Source organism: Ornithodoros turicata, chromosome 8, assembly GCF_037126465.1.
Source record: "Ornithodoros turicata isolate Travis chromosome 8, ASM3712646v1, whole genome shotgun sequence".
Classification (NCBI taxonomy): domain Eukaryota; kingdom Metazoa; phylum Arthropoda; class Arachnida; order Ixodida; family Argasidae; genus Ornithodoros; species Ornithodoros turicata.
Genome location: NC_088208.1, coordinates 8,973,560 through 8,986,657, shown reverse-complemented (window position 1 = coordinate 8,986,657; position 13,098 = coordinate 8,973,560). Strand labels below are relative to the sequence as shown.

General features: G+C 45.9%; 1 protein-coding gene across 1 annotated transcript in view; it reads left to right on the top strand.

Annotated features, from left to right (window-relative positions):
• The window catches only part of LOC135365908 (venom metalloproteinase antarease TserMP_A-like), a 63,720-nt gene extending 50,829 nt beyond the window's left edge, over positions 1-12,891 (top strand). The window contains exons 13-14 of the mRNA XM_064598576.1: positions 2,548-2,664; positions 11,003-12,891. Coding sequence (XP_064454646.1) covers positions 2,548-2,664; positions 11,003-11,161 — 276 coding nt within the window. The 3' untranslated portion in view covers positions 11,162-12,891. The remainder of the gene's footprint in view (positions 1-2,547; positions 2,665-11,002) is intronic.
• The last annotated feature ends 207 nt before the right edge of the window (positions 12,892-13,098 follow it).

Sequence of the window (13,098 nt, the reverse complement as noted above, 5' to 3'; positions counted from 1 at the left end):
GGTTAGAGTGGGCGTTTTCGACGCCGAGACTGGGAGCCGAAATAGCACAACATCTTGTCCCAATATTGTTCCAGTACTGGCAATAGAGGTAACAATATTGGTCCAATCTTGGACCGATATTGGGCCGGCGTTGCCAATATTAGAAAAATATTGGGCCTAGACGTTGTGCTGCTTTGGTACGTTCGAAGACCCACGCACCGGCTATGCTGCCTGCAGTTTTCCCGCGGTTTTCCGGCTGTCTCTCCAGACGAATGTCTGCACAGTTCCCCTGAAGTCGGCCCAGAATGCATATTAACCCGCTGTCCCCACCACTTAGTGTAGTTGTCTCAGCATATGCCTACATCTGTACGCCCGGTCATGTAGTTACAACTGTTGCGTGGCGCTAACACGAAACAAACAAAAAAAAGTATTTTTCACGGGTTGTATTTGACAGATGTGAACTATTGAACACGCGCACTCATCATGCTCTGACATCAGAGCATCGCCATTCCCGTTGGTAGTAGTAAGCACGTAGCCTCTGAGCGTTTCCTCCATAGCGGAGATGGCAGCCCTGACGTCAGACCCGCCTGAGTTGCGGTATTTGCGGTGTCGGTTTTCCACGCCTGTAATACCACCTTTGCTGTGACACTTCGGAAGCATGTTCACATCGATGCACGTAATTGCATGGTAAATTAATCCGGAATAACTTGTGACGCAGCACCGAAGCTCCTTTAACCCTGTTAGATTGTCCCATCGAAAATGCTTCGAAGACCTCATTGAACTCGATTGAATAACAGTGGTTCATCCAGAATCTGAAGGGAGACCGGCAAAAATTGCGGTGGGGGTCATTATCACAGTTCCGTCATTACAGCTTAACGTATCATTACCGTCATGTTTCTCAAGCTCAAATCGCAACGCCCCCCCCCCCCCCCCCCCCGTAGAGGGCACAGCGGTGAAAAAGTTAGGGGGTGTCACTGAACATTTGGGAGGTGTTATGGGGTCCAGGGGGTCTGATTAAATCAATACTGGGTAGCATTCAGATAAATACCTTGAACACGACCCATGAACATGCGTCAGCTAATCATGAGCATTGAGTGCGTGGCGACATCGTGCATGACGTGAACGGGCACAACGGTGACACAGTCAAGTTTCGCCGCACGACACTCCTGCCACGGCTCTGTGTGTCGCGTCGCCAGGCGTAACTGCTCCCCGCAAGTTAGCGAAACAGTCTAAGTTACCTGCTAACGAATCGGTTTATTTGCCGGTGCTTGAAACTTCCTCTGTATGTTGAGGAACATTTCCCTCATCCAACTAACGCCGGCGTAGTGTCTAGGATAATCGCCTTCCTCGAGGAGACTGGGAGGTGACGCGGGTTCGAATCCTGGCACCAGCAATGTTTTCTGATGTTCCCCTGGGTTTTCCGACGGCCGTCCCAGATCTGCATTGTTCCTACGATACATACTAAGCCGCCGTCCACCACACCTTCCTGCCATCCTCCCTCCGCCAGTCCAGGCCCGTGCGCGTCCTCATCGCCGCAGTTGCTTCGCGGCACTAACACGGAATTAAAGCACGCAATTGCACTTCTGTTGGACAAAAACGTCGAAGAATAGTTTCGCTGTCCTTTTAAAGACACCGAGCATCCGTAGTGATGTCGTTCTTTTTCAGTTCATCAAGACCAAGTACAGTGCACCACGGTTCTGACTAGAGATGGGACGAATCCAGAATTTTACGATCCGAATCCAGGAAGGTTCTGCGAATACACGAAACTTACGAATCTCGAATATTTTCTTTAAAAACAGCTTAAAAAGCTAAGAAAAAAAAACTTCAACTGAAAAGTGTTTATAGACAAAAAGGTCTCCGACTTAACATAACTAACAAGGCTTACTCAGACGTTTCGTCCGTCTTGCGACGGACATCATCAGTGTCACACTGAATGAGTATTTTGAATGAGTGTTTAAAGCAGAATATGATACATTTGTTTAAAGAAAAAAATACAAGAACATAATAGTTCCGTTTCGGGAGAAAATATACCCACATAGTTCATTTATTTAACATATTGTTCAACGACTACAAGAAATACATAAATTCTCGAGCCTGAATTATTTCCATAAAGCTAAAGCAACAATCAAAAGCAAAAGCATATTATTTTTGAACTTGTAATGTCACAGTTCCAGCCTGAACTCTTTCAGTCTAGAGGAATGTAAGCAAACAAACAAGAAGATACGCGTCGGCCAATAAGGCTTTCGGCGGACTCCGGAGGCGCTAATTTGAAATAGAAAGGAACAAACGTGATTGGTGGATTCGAAAGATTCGATTCGCCGTTTTGGGCACTAGGGATTCGGATTGGCGAATTTCGAACCCCTGCCTAGGATTCGTGGATTCGGTTGGCACATTCCTGGTTCTGACCATTCCTGATGGAAACGTGACCGCTAGCAATGCGGCCATACCGGCTTCCTTTCTTTTTTTCTTTTTGATGGGCGTGGTACGGTGTCCCTCACAGTTATTTATTGGCTGGATACTCTTGCCGGTCACTTATTATAGGTACTACCAATGATTTTTTTACCGCAGAATAAACCACGCTTTGGGTGTAAAGTACCGTGCCGGACCCCCGCACCTCCTGGGTGGCCATATTACACTGGGTTGGCGGCCGGCCTGGACGGGACACCCTGTGAGGGAGATAACATGGTAAGTGGACGAACAAAACTACATTAATGACACTCCTACAGCTTGACTCTGTGCAGTAGGCAGTATGTTGGGAGTTGTATCGGAGTTCACATTGGGTGCATTAAGTAGGCGCCCTTCTTTTGGTGCACTGAGATCGGGGGTATGATACACCCTGAGCGGCTACAAAGAGGTGTAGAGCAACTTTGGATGGCTGCACAGTAGATCATTTTACACCGTTTTGAAGCGCACGCTTGTCCCGTGGCGCACTCCTTTTTTACAACATGAAATGTGGGTGTTTTCTGAAACACCCTTTAATTAGGTGTATTCCCGATAAAACACTCTTAAAGTTGTTGTTTAAAAACAAGAACACCCTTAAAGGGACTATGAAATTTCCCGAACCCCCATACTTTTTTTCGCTGGAAACTGTTCTTCCCGCAGAGAAACTAATGTGCCACAAATGTTTCTGGACGAAATCGCTCCACTCTGCGAGGAGCGCGCGCTCGAAATGTCTCTTCTGGGTTCCTCCTCTCCTGCGCACGTTCTCCCGCCGATGGTGTAACTGTACGGACCGCACTTCTGTTCCCCATTACGTCACTGGCGTTGGACAATGGCAAGTAATGCTGCGAGCCCGCGGTGTGGCTGCCGCTGCCCAGTGGCACATAGAAGGTCACAAGTTCTCTGCTCGCGTCTGAGGGTTGAAGTTGAAGCGTTACATTTTCTTGGTTGGAGGCGTTCGGATAACACGCTATAATGAACAGGTTTTTGCGTGTGAATCGTTTGCTACAGTTGAGCTGGCAAGTATGACATGTGAGCTGTACTTTTTCATCGAATATATTCGTCGTCTGCTCTGCGGTCGTTCACAACAAGAAACTCACGCCCCTCCGTGGCTTGAGAGTTTTGCTGATGAGTTACGTGGGCCTCTAGCGATTCACCGTAACATGTATTGGTTGTATCGCCGTCACCAATGAAAAGTGCCTGGTGGTTGCTTGGCGTTGCAGTTATGTTCACGTCAGTTGCAGTTATGTGTACATGTTGGCAATCCGACAACAAAGGAAGTGCGTTGTGAAGTGAGACTGTGATATTTGGAAGATGCCCCCTTTGTTGCTCGATTTGTTTAGCACGAATTATCGTAAAAGACTGGGTGACCTAATGGTCTAATGTTTTGTTTTACTTTGGTTCAAGTCATTACGTCATTACTGTTATTATCCAAAGGAGCTTCGCGCCTTCAGGCGGTAGATTATGATTCGTGACAGAATTTATTTATGAGCACGCCACGTATTCTGTGTTCAATGTTGAGCACGTCGTAAATCTGAACATTTAACGTTGCCAACTATCATGACTACAAAAACTCAGCTGTAGCGTATTGTGTAAGAGTATTCCGCACATCGTATTTATTCCTGCTAAGTGTTTGTCGTTTAACAAATTTATTGTTCAACCAGGTTTCCAATACTGTGTAATACATCCATAACCCTAAGACTGGGGGACACAATCTCACGACACCAGTTCACCTGCTTGGTTGCCCTCTTTTCTTATTGTGTTACGTAAGCTTGGAGTCACCAGTTGAGTAACTGGAAAGAAGCAAAAACCCCCAGTACTGACGTAGCATGCCCAGTATCTTGCATTTAGAAAACCGACAAGTAGTTCGTACTATTTCAAGTAAACTGCTTCTTGGTCTTTTGGCGAAAATCTGCTTTCTTTGAGAAAGAACTGTTCCATTTGCCACCGGGACAGAGTCCTCGCTATGCAGGCTCCTCCGTAGGTGTGGGCACACTTGTATGTGCGTCAAGGACGAGGGCATCACCTCAACCAGCTGAAATGTCGGCATTTAGCTCAAATAGTACAATAACTAAGACCTAACATCTACACATACCCATTATATGCTATACATGCATAATTTTTATTTTTAACAGAACACAGGATATGTTCTATTTTACACTGTCACACAGCTCATCTAACAACTGTATTGGCACCAGTGTTACCAGCAAATAAGGGCTGAAGTGGCTGCACGGCCTTGCAGGATGCCCAGAGCAAGTTGAACTGGTTGAACGCAGCAGTACATCACCGGTATGATAATGGTTGGTAGGGTCATGTTTTTGGTAATGTGAAACAAAGCGCAGAGTTGTAGCAGGAACAAAATCTGATGAGGACCTATTGCATCAAATGTAGGTTCCTTTAATTTAGAGGTGACCTGCAGAGCACTTGCTGGAGTTGTCCTGGCATGTTACCCTGGTGAAAGGCTTCAGCTGCCATACACATGGGCTGCCCTGATTTGAGAAAAGAAAATAACACAGTACACAACCGCAGTTCCGGTGAATGCAAATGATGTAATCTAACTGAGCAGTGATTATAAGATAAGAAGTGTAAACAAGAAAATGTCCCCCCTCAATATCATATTTGTGCACATGATAAAGCGAACTGTAAATCAGATAACAAAAAAGGTTAAAAGAAATCTTGTGAACAATATACAGGGCCCGAATGGTAGGCAAGACACTGCATTAAAGAGGAATCTGGAAAGAGGGTGCACAGCATTTGTCTGCTCTGAATAGTGGGTTACAATGATCATTCTGTCTCACAAGTGGTTTCAGGCTCCGCTGAGGAAGTCACCTGTGAACATGAAAGCAGTTGAGTGAAGAGAAAAAAACGGATACGTATGTTCAACATATTACATAAATATTCTGTTGAAGTATGGTTTCTAAATTCATGCTAACCGAAGTGTACTTTTATCAACAGTGCACCGCCTGAGTTTGGGAAATTTATTCCGTAACTTCTATTTTCTTTTTTTTTACTCTCTCTGTGCCGTAAGCGGCGGCCAAGTCAGAGTCAAGCAGATGAGGATTAACTCATTCACACAATCCCTAAATCTATGATAGCATTTGAACCACACGGACTGAGAGACCTTTGTTAGCCCCAATAACGAAAATGCTCACACCTTTGCGCCGTGGATGTTCTTTCTCCGGTGTGGACAGGTATTGTGATGGTGCTACACCTTGATTCAGACGACACGGAGATCGTTATCCAGTACGTTGAAGAGATTCAGCGTACCCTTCGTGAATTCGATCCCGCAAATGTCCGCTACAAACACGAGCTACAAACACGAGTTGATGGCACCACATCGTCTTTCCACTCCGGCGGTCCGATTGCTTTGTGGCATCAAAAGCTGTCCGTCTCGTCACTGATAAGCATGAAACATTGGTTACCAGGCGAATATTGACGCAAATTGGGGCAACCAACTATCCGACATCGTCTCGGCATGTCGACGAAAACCACAGGATGCGACCATCGCGCGAAAGCTGCCGTCATGGAGATTTCCACTCTCGATGAACGCATGCGCGGGATCCTACGGCGCATGTTCCTGGCGGGATCCTTGGGTTCGGCAACACGTCACGAAGACGTGTTGCCGAGCCGGCCGTGTTCCCGTCAAGTTGCCCGCTGTGTCTCCACTCGGGAGCTCGCCACGGCGCGGCGCCAGCTGTCCTCCCTTCGCCGCTCCGTTTAAATTCGCTTCCGAGAATACTCCTCGCATGATAAAGCTAAAATTTTAGTTCTGGACTCGGAAAAAGGTTTTCTTTTTGATGAAAAATCATTTCATAGTCCCTTTAAAAGGGGAGTGTTCTGTTGAAAACAACCCTTAGAATGAAGAGTTTTCTGTCAAATACTCCCTCTCGAATAACTATATAACGTGATGCTATTTCCCGCGGCAGCATGCCGAGCCATGCAGACCAACGTTTTTGCTTGTATGGCAACCACCCTGGACACAGCACAGTTCTAGCCATGCTTCCAACGCATAACTTAAACCGCAGCGCGTCACAGGCACCCTCATAGTCCTACCAACACTGTGAGTGAGTGAGTGAGTGAGTGAGTGAGTGAGCTAAAAAAGAAAAAAAAGACAGAGAGGGGGATAGAAATAGCACAGTGGAACACAGTAAGGGAAGAGGTGAGGATCGCAGCATCGCAACGCCGGTCGTGCTCGTGAAATGAGCGGCGTTAGATGCTGCGATCTTCAGACGATGCCAGCAATGAACCCGGGCGGTCTCGGGAGCCTATATTGGAAATACCATACATTATAGTGAAATACAATTTCATGGGGTACGTTCGTTAAAGGAGCATTAAAGTGGTATCTATCATCGCAAAGGACTGCTGGCATCTTGTAAAGAAGTATGTGAAAAGCATTTTCCCAAAATATTTTTGTCCAAACTTGTTTCACCGCGGCGCAATTAATTTGCAAAATCGCCCACGCACTCTCTCAAATCACCCACGCTAAGTGGTCTGTGGTAGAGAGCGCCCTCATTCGTTGGTATGAAAAACCGTCTGCTACGAACACTGCGAGGTGTTTCTTGTTGACTTCTATCCTTTATATGATTGATATCACATTTTTTTTTAAAAAAACAACCCAGCATATATATCCAGACACAATAAGGTTGCAATCACAAGGGTAATATATCCGTGGCTTCTGTGCAATATCAGAACTCACAGTAGCAGAAAGCAAGTGATGACGGCGGTATTGTGGCGCCACCTGTTAACCACTGAACCAACTGACTAACTCTGTGGTGAAAACGGTCAGAGCGGCTGCACACTGTAGGGAAGCACTGGGGTTTCGCTGTACAAGACACAGTTAATTTCGGGCTGTACTACTCTTTCTTCCCGTGGAGTCTGCGGCCCCAAAAATCGTGGTTGTGTCGTTGACAGCCTGCAAGCCCTCCATTTCGCACATCACGCAGCCGAAGAACACATGGCGTCTCCGAAGGGGTAGCAGTCGCTCCGGCCTGCGCGGTGGCTCACCTCGATCATGTCCAATGAGGAACGTCCCTACCACTACGTCACATAGTGACGCGCGTGGCGGCGCTCATCACGCGTCTATCGTGAAGGTGAAGGAAAGTGTTTCGCGCACGGGAGGTTCAAGGGGCTGTTGCAGGGTCCCAATTTCGCTACGGTTGCACTAAGTGTGGCAAAACTATTTTCGGCCTCCTAACATTCCATACCGACCAAAAACAGACACAAAGTTGTGCGCCTCTAGACTGCTCCTTTAAGCTTGCGGCAGAACTCGTCTGTAACGACGGCGGGAATGTACCTTTGCAATTAAGACGTGCGCCTGCAAGAGTCAAAGATATCAGCTAACTTCCTCACATGCGTCCTTATCAAATATTGTGTTTATAACTCAAGTTATCGTTTATACTGTGAGCCTACCTAATGAGCGGAGTTGTCAAAACAATATAATTTCAGCACCATATTCCGAGTTCAAATGGGGCGTAAAAAGTGCGTATAGAACGTAAACACCTTTTTCGACACCTCTTTTTACACTCTTCATGATCGCCATGGGATAAAATATGGGGTATGTCGATGTTATATCTTTAATGATGCTCTTGTTACACCTTTTGCTTCAATCTGCGGGATAGAAAATGGTGTTTTCATAAACGTACACCTGTTTTCAGCGAATAAAGGTGCAAAATGATTTACTGTGTACAGTGCTCACTCGCTGATGCCGCTTCTTTTTGTTTGCTCATGCGGTGCACAGACGTAGGACACGTTGGCTTAGTCCGAAGCCATAGTAATGTTGGAAGAGATGGCTGCAGCTCTCAAGACTTATCCCTGTAACAGGAAATGAAATAGAAGAGGTGGAAATTTATAGCAGGCCTCACATAAGCTGTTTACTGTGAAGATGGCAGCATGGCGTAAAGATCTCTGCATTACAGAACTGCATTTCCCGGGAATAATCGTCGATATCCGAGTGGAAGTTGCCGACTAATAAAAAGCATGATAAAAGTTATCAAAATATTACAGTTTACCGAAATCGGAGCATAGGGAAAGACAGATAGTCCGTATTTTGCTTTCGAGCATGTACTTTGAAGGTTGTCCCTGCGCCCCTCAACAGGAAGTACTTCACGCAACATGTGAATAACACGGGCTCTTGTGGTTTGATTCCACGAGCCTAAATGAAACGGGAGTATGAAAAGCAGTTCAGAGTCACGCACTCCCGGGTGCGCGAGTAGCGCTTGCGTTGCATTAAAGGCTCATTCACACATGCGTTTCAAAAAGTGCCGCCGCCTCAGCGTTCGCGGCGCCGCCGAGAGGGGCCTGTCACACATAGCCGAGCCGCCATTCTGAAAACGCGCTTCGTTGTTGTTTCTACGTCAAGATCGTACCGACACCCCCTTCCAGCTCTCTTCCTCAAAACTTACATTGTGAAGCATGTTATCCATTTTATAATTACCGTTAAGTATTTCAGCTGGAATCATTAATCGTTGGAACGACAGACGTGACACAATAGCAGAGAAAGAACGGCAGAAGAAGTGAGACACATGTTTACCTATACCGACGACCAACACACGGTCACACACAAGTCGTATTTATTTTTGTCGAATCCGTGGTTTGCGCAAATTCCCAGCTCATCGTTGACAGCACAGACACCAAACAACTATTGGTGACAAGGAATTTACTGATGTGGTAGCACCAAACACACACACAAATGATAAAAGATCCCAGCGCGGTATCGGGAGGCCCGCCATTGTCCGCCGGCGCCAAAAGGAAGCAACCTCCACCACTCCGAGCGCTCCGATTGGCTGGACGAAAAGCGTTCGCGTTTCTTCCCTCCGAAGCTGCAGCACGGAGCGGTTCTCGAAAAGCGGCTGGAAACGCTCCGTGCCTCGCGTTTCGCGGCGCCGCGAACGTGAAACGCGTTCAAAAAACGCATGTGTGAATCCAGCTTAAGTGAGTGATGTCCGAACACTCGCGCTCGCGAGTGCCTACTTAACGCATCAGATGTTTGCTGTTTTCACTTACGAATGTTGCAGAATCCACATCTCAAGCGTAATGCGATAGCACACCCCAGTAATGTATGTAACACATTCTTACCAAGTAGCGCCGAGCACAAAGGACGGCAAAAGTAAATTGTGTCTTTGTAGGTGCGATGTATAGCTGATGTTAACCGCATGGATGCGTAACGTGTATGAAAGACTCTGAAGAACGCAATGACAGTGTCGTCCTTCATTTCCACCAGAACGACCTTTAGTATTGCGTCGAATGCAAATTTCCTGCACCCTCCTGTCCTCTTGCACTGCACGCCCACTTTCTTGACTCATTCTACCAGTTGTTCTTAAGAACCTGTACACAGGCTGTTAGTCGGGGCCAACATACTCGAACGCATGCGACACTTATATAGCTACTGTAGCTTCGTGTAATCAGCGGAAGTCCGTCAAGTTCTCCGATTTATGGTTAGACAACTCACGTCCAGTAGACATCAGCACATTGAGCCACACCAGGAAGCGCAGGGGCATGCACTTACCCTCAGCACATTACCTCTGAGAGGGTACCTCATATAGCATGGGCGAAACTGTATTATCACCTTCGACCGGAAGTACGAAGCTGTGGTGCAAATCCCACTGTTGAAGCCATATATTAGATCGTCATTGTGTGGCCAATTGCCGTTGAAGAATGTAACTTGGCGTTGTCAGGGCCGTATGTCTTGTGTTCATTCTCATGTATGTTTAATTGCCTCAGCTCCCAGTAGCCTTTGTAGCGTCCTCCTCAGCTTCAGGCTAGCGAGGTATCGGAATTAAAAGCAAGCGATTTCTTGAGAAGACCTAATGCAAACCATCAAGTAATCTTTTGTGACCGCCTTCCCTGCGTCCCCATTTTTCACATATCAGCGCCACCAAAGCCAACCCCGGAACTTGCAATTGATAGGACAGTGGTTTTCGCGGAGTACTGAACGATTTGCTTCACCAAAGTCAAGCAAATTGTGTGGTCTCGCGATGCGTGCACTCTGTGGAAATCACCGTCATATTTTATTCGGTGTTCGTCGTCGCTTCCGCGAGAATTATGCACGACGGGCATTCAATTTCAAGCAGCTGAAATAGTTAACACTTAACGGTCAATGCATTAGCCGCAGGAGTCTGGTGCATTCTTACGAGTTACTGTCATGAGGAGTATTTTTGACAGCACTCACAGTGTCACAGCCCTTCAAGGTCCACCGTACTGCGGATGCCTGAACGTCTTCTGAACTAACACTTCCTGCATTTTCTATGTTATTCGATGAAACACGTGACAAGAGCAGACGTATAGAGTAGCCCGAAATTCCCTCTACAAAAAAAAAAAAGGAAGAAGAAGAAGAGCGAACGTCACTCAGTATGAACCAATGATGGCGCGACCCTGAGAAAAGGAATGCCGCGGCCGTGGGGTCGTCTCATAGGGCACGTTAGTGGCGACTCTAGCCAACGCGCTCGGTGTAGTCTGTTCCTCGTTTGCGGAAGCCTTTCAATAAATGGTTTTGTGCGCGTGAAATGTCTTAAAGGTCGCTTTATTTCGTAACATTGGTAGAGTAGCTCAAATAGTGCACAAGTAACGTTCTTGTCTGTCGCTTCAGATATGCATACGCGGTGAATGCGCACCGGCTCCCGCACCCAAAAAGAAGGAGGAAAAGAAGGAAAAGGCGAATACGGAAAAGCTGAAGGCACCGAGGACACCGAAGAAAACAAAGAAACCGAAGACTACACCCTACAAAACAAGAGCTACGCCCTATTAAAAATCCTACCGGAATTCTCACAAGAAACATCTCACAGCATCCTGAGAGAAATTCTGTGGGATTATTGCCCAAATTCTTACGGGTTTTCTCATGGAATTTCTCACCGGATCTCTATGAGAACTCATAAAGTTTCTCTTAAGAGTTTCTCATAGACATTCTTATAGCTTGTTTCTCACAAGACTCAGTCCAAATATTCTTATAAGATTTGCAGAAGACAGTAAAGAAATGATGTTCTGTGACAATTTGTGATAATCTGTGTAGTCTTAATTCCGTAAAAACATTAAAAAAAATCGTCTACAAATGAAGATAGTCATGCATCCAGATTAGGCATGCATTTTGGGTCACCATACAAACGCGATTTTCAAAGAGCATAAAGCATAATTTGACTTGCAGAGCAAGAAAGTTGAAAAAAGAAATGCAATACAAATACACAATCGAGCAAGACCTAAACAAATACAGTATGAATTCATAAAAGCATGCACAGCACATAAATTGCAAGACAAGAAATGTCATTCTGTATAATTCGTAAGTGTTTGACGTACTTTCCCAATCTCCCACTCCTACCAAAAAATGAAGAGAAGTGGAAGATATTACACTGGTAAACAAATACGATATTTGATGGTTTGCTGGTGGATATATAATTTTCTCTAGCGGGAGATCAACAATATTCTAAATACGCCATTTTGGAAGCTTCAGTACAGTACTTCCGATATAAACGTACCCTTACCGTTTATATACCTCAATAATTTAAAAATTTGGACGTTAGACCGAACACCTCACGCAATACAGTAACTGACTACAGTTGACGCGATGCATGGACGGATTCGGCGGCCAGTCGAAACAATGGGAGCAAATGGTCTACTGAAAGAACTTTTCGCACTTCAAAACACGAGGTATGAGTATATTTTCTTCCAGTCGCAATAAGGTCACTCTCGGTTTCTGCACAAAAGTAGATAAAGCTGTAAACCTCTACAAGGAGCTTGTACTCAATTACACAAATGCAATGCCCTCTAGAAATGCGTACTCCTGAGGAGCAGTCACCATGTCGAATGAGATAACTGAGCTCACCTCCACGCATTTTTACTCCTGCCCTGTTCCAGCCACGCTGCCGCCCTCTGCATACCAAAACGCCAGTTTAATGTTCCTGTTGAGGCCTTCCTATGTCGTTGTCGCAGATTCCGTGATAAACTTGCGTGAAGTATCGCTTCCATGCCGTTTTCGATGTAGTTTACGTTGACGCACATTGAGTATTCGCAGCACACTCCTGCACCGTTCACTACATGGGTTTGAATGGCGGCGCCAAACGGTCAAACCACGAACACCACGAACGCCGTGGTCTACTAGATCATCTTTCGTTGATGCACGGGGCCAGCCCGAGAGTCTGAAGCACAGTAAAGAGCTTTAGTAGAGAGAGAAACACGGCGCCAGTCTGTCACATGACTCAGATGGGGTTGCTGTGAGAAATTTTATGAGAAAGAGTTCTCTTACAGATCTTGCCGCGAGAGATCTTACGGAGTTCTGCATCTCTTCTCACAAAAACCATCCTTGAAATTCCTTTTAAGATGCACCACCAGAAGTTCATTTAAACGATTTTGTGTGAGAAAATATGTTCCCTGTAAGAATGTCTGTAGGAATCCACAACCTCTGTGAGAATTCCTCAAAGAAAGCTCTAATCTTGTAAGAAAGTTTGTAGGATTTTTCAATAGGGCTACAACCAGGATTACAGTTCCAACGCCACGAAGCCGGGTTTCAATCCTTGGCTATTGGGTATTCAATATTTGCATTTGCTTCGCAGTTCTTACACGGAATAAAAAAAAGATGAAGCGATGGGGGGATATGTGTGATGACATGTAGTGATCGGAGGGTAAAGCCCGCACGATGGGCGCTGGAAGGTCCATATTTGTGGAGGTTTCCACGTTTAGGGTAATTATACATAT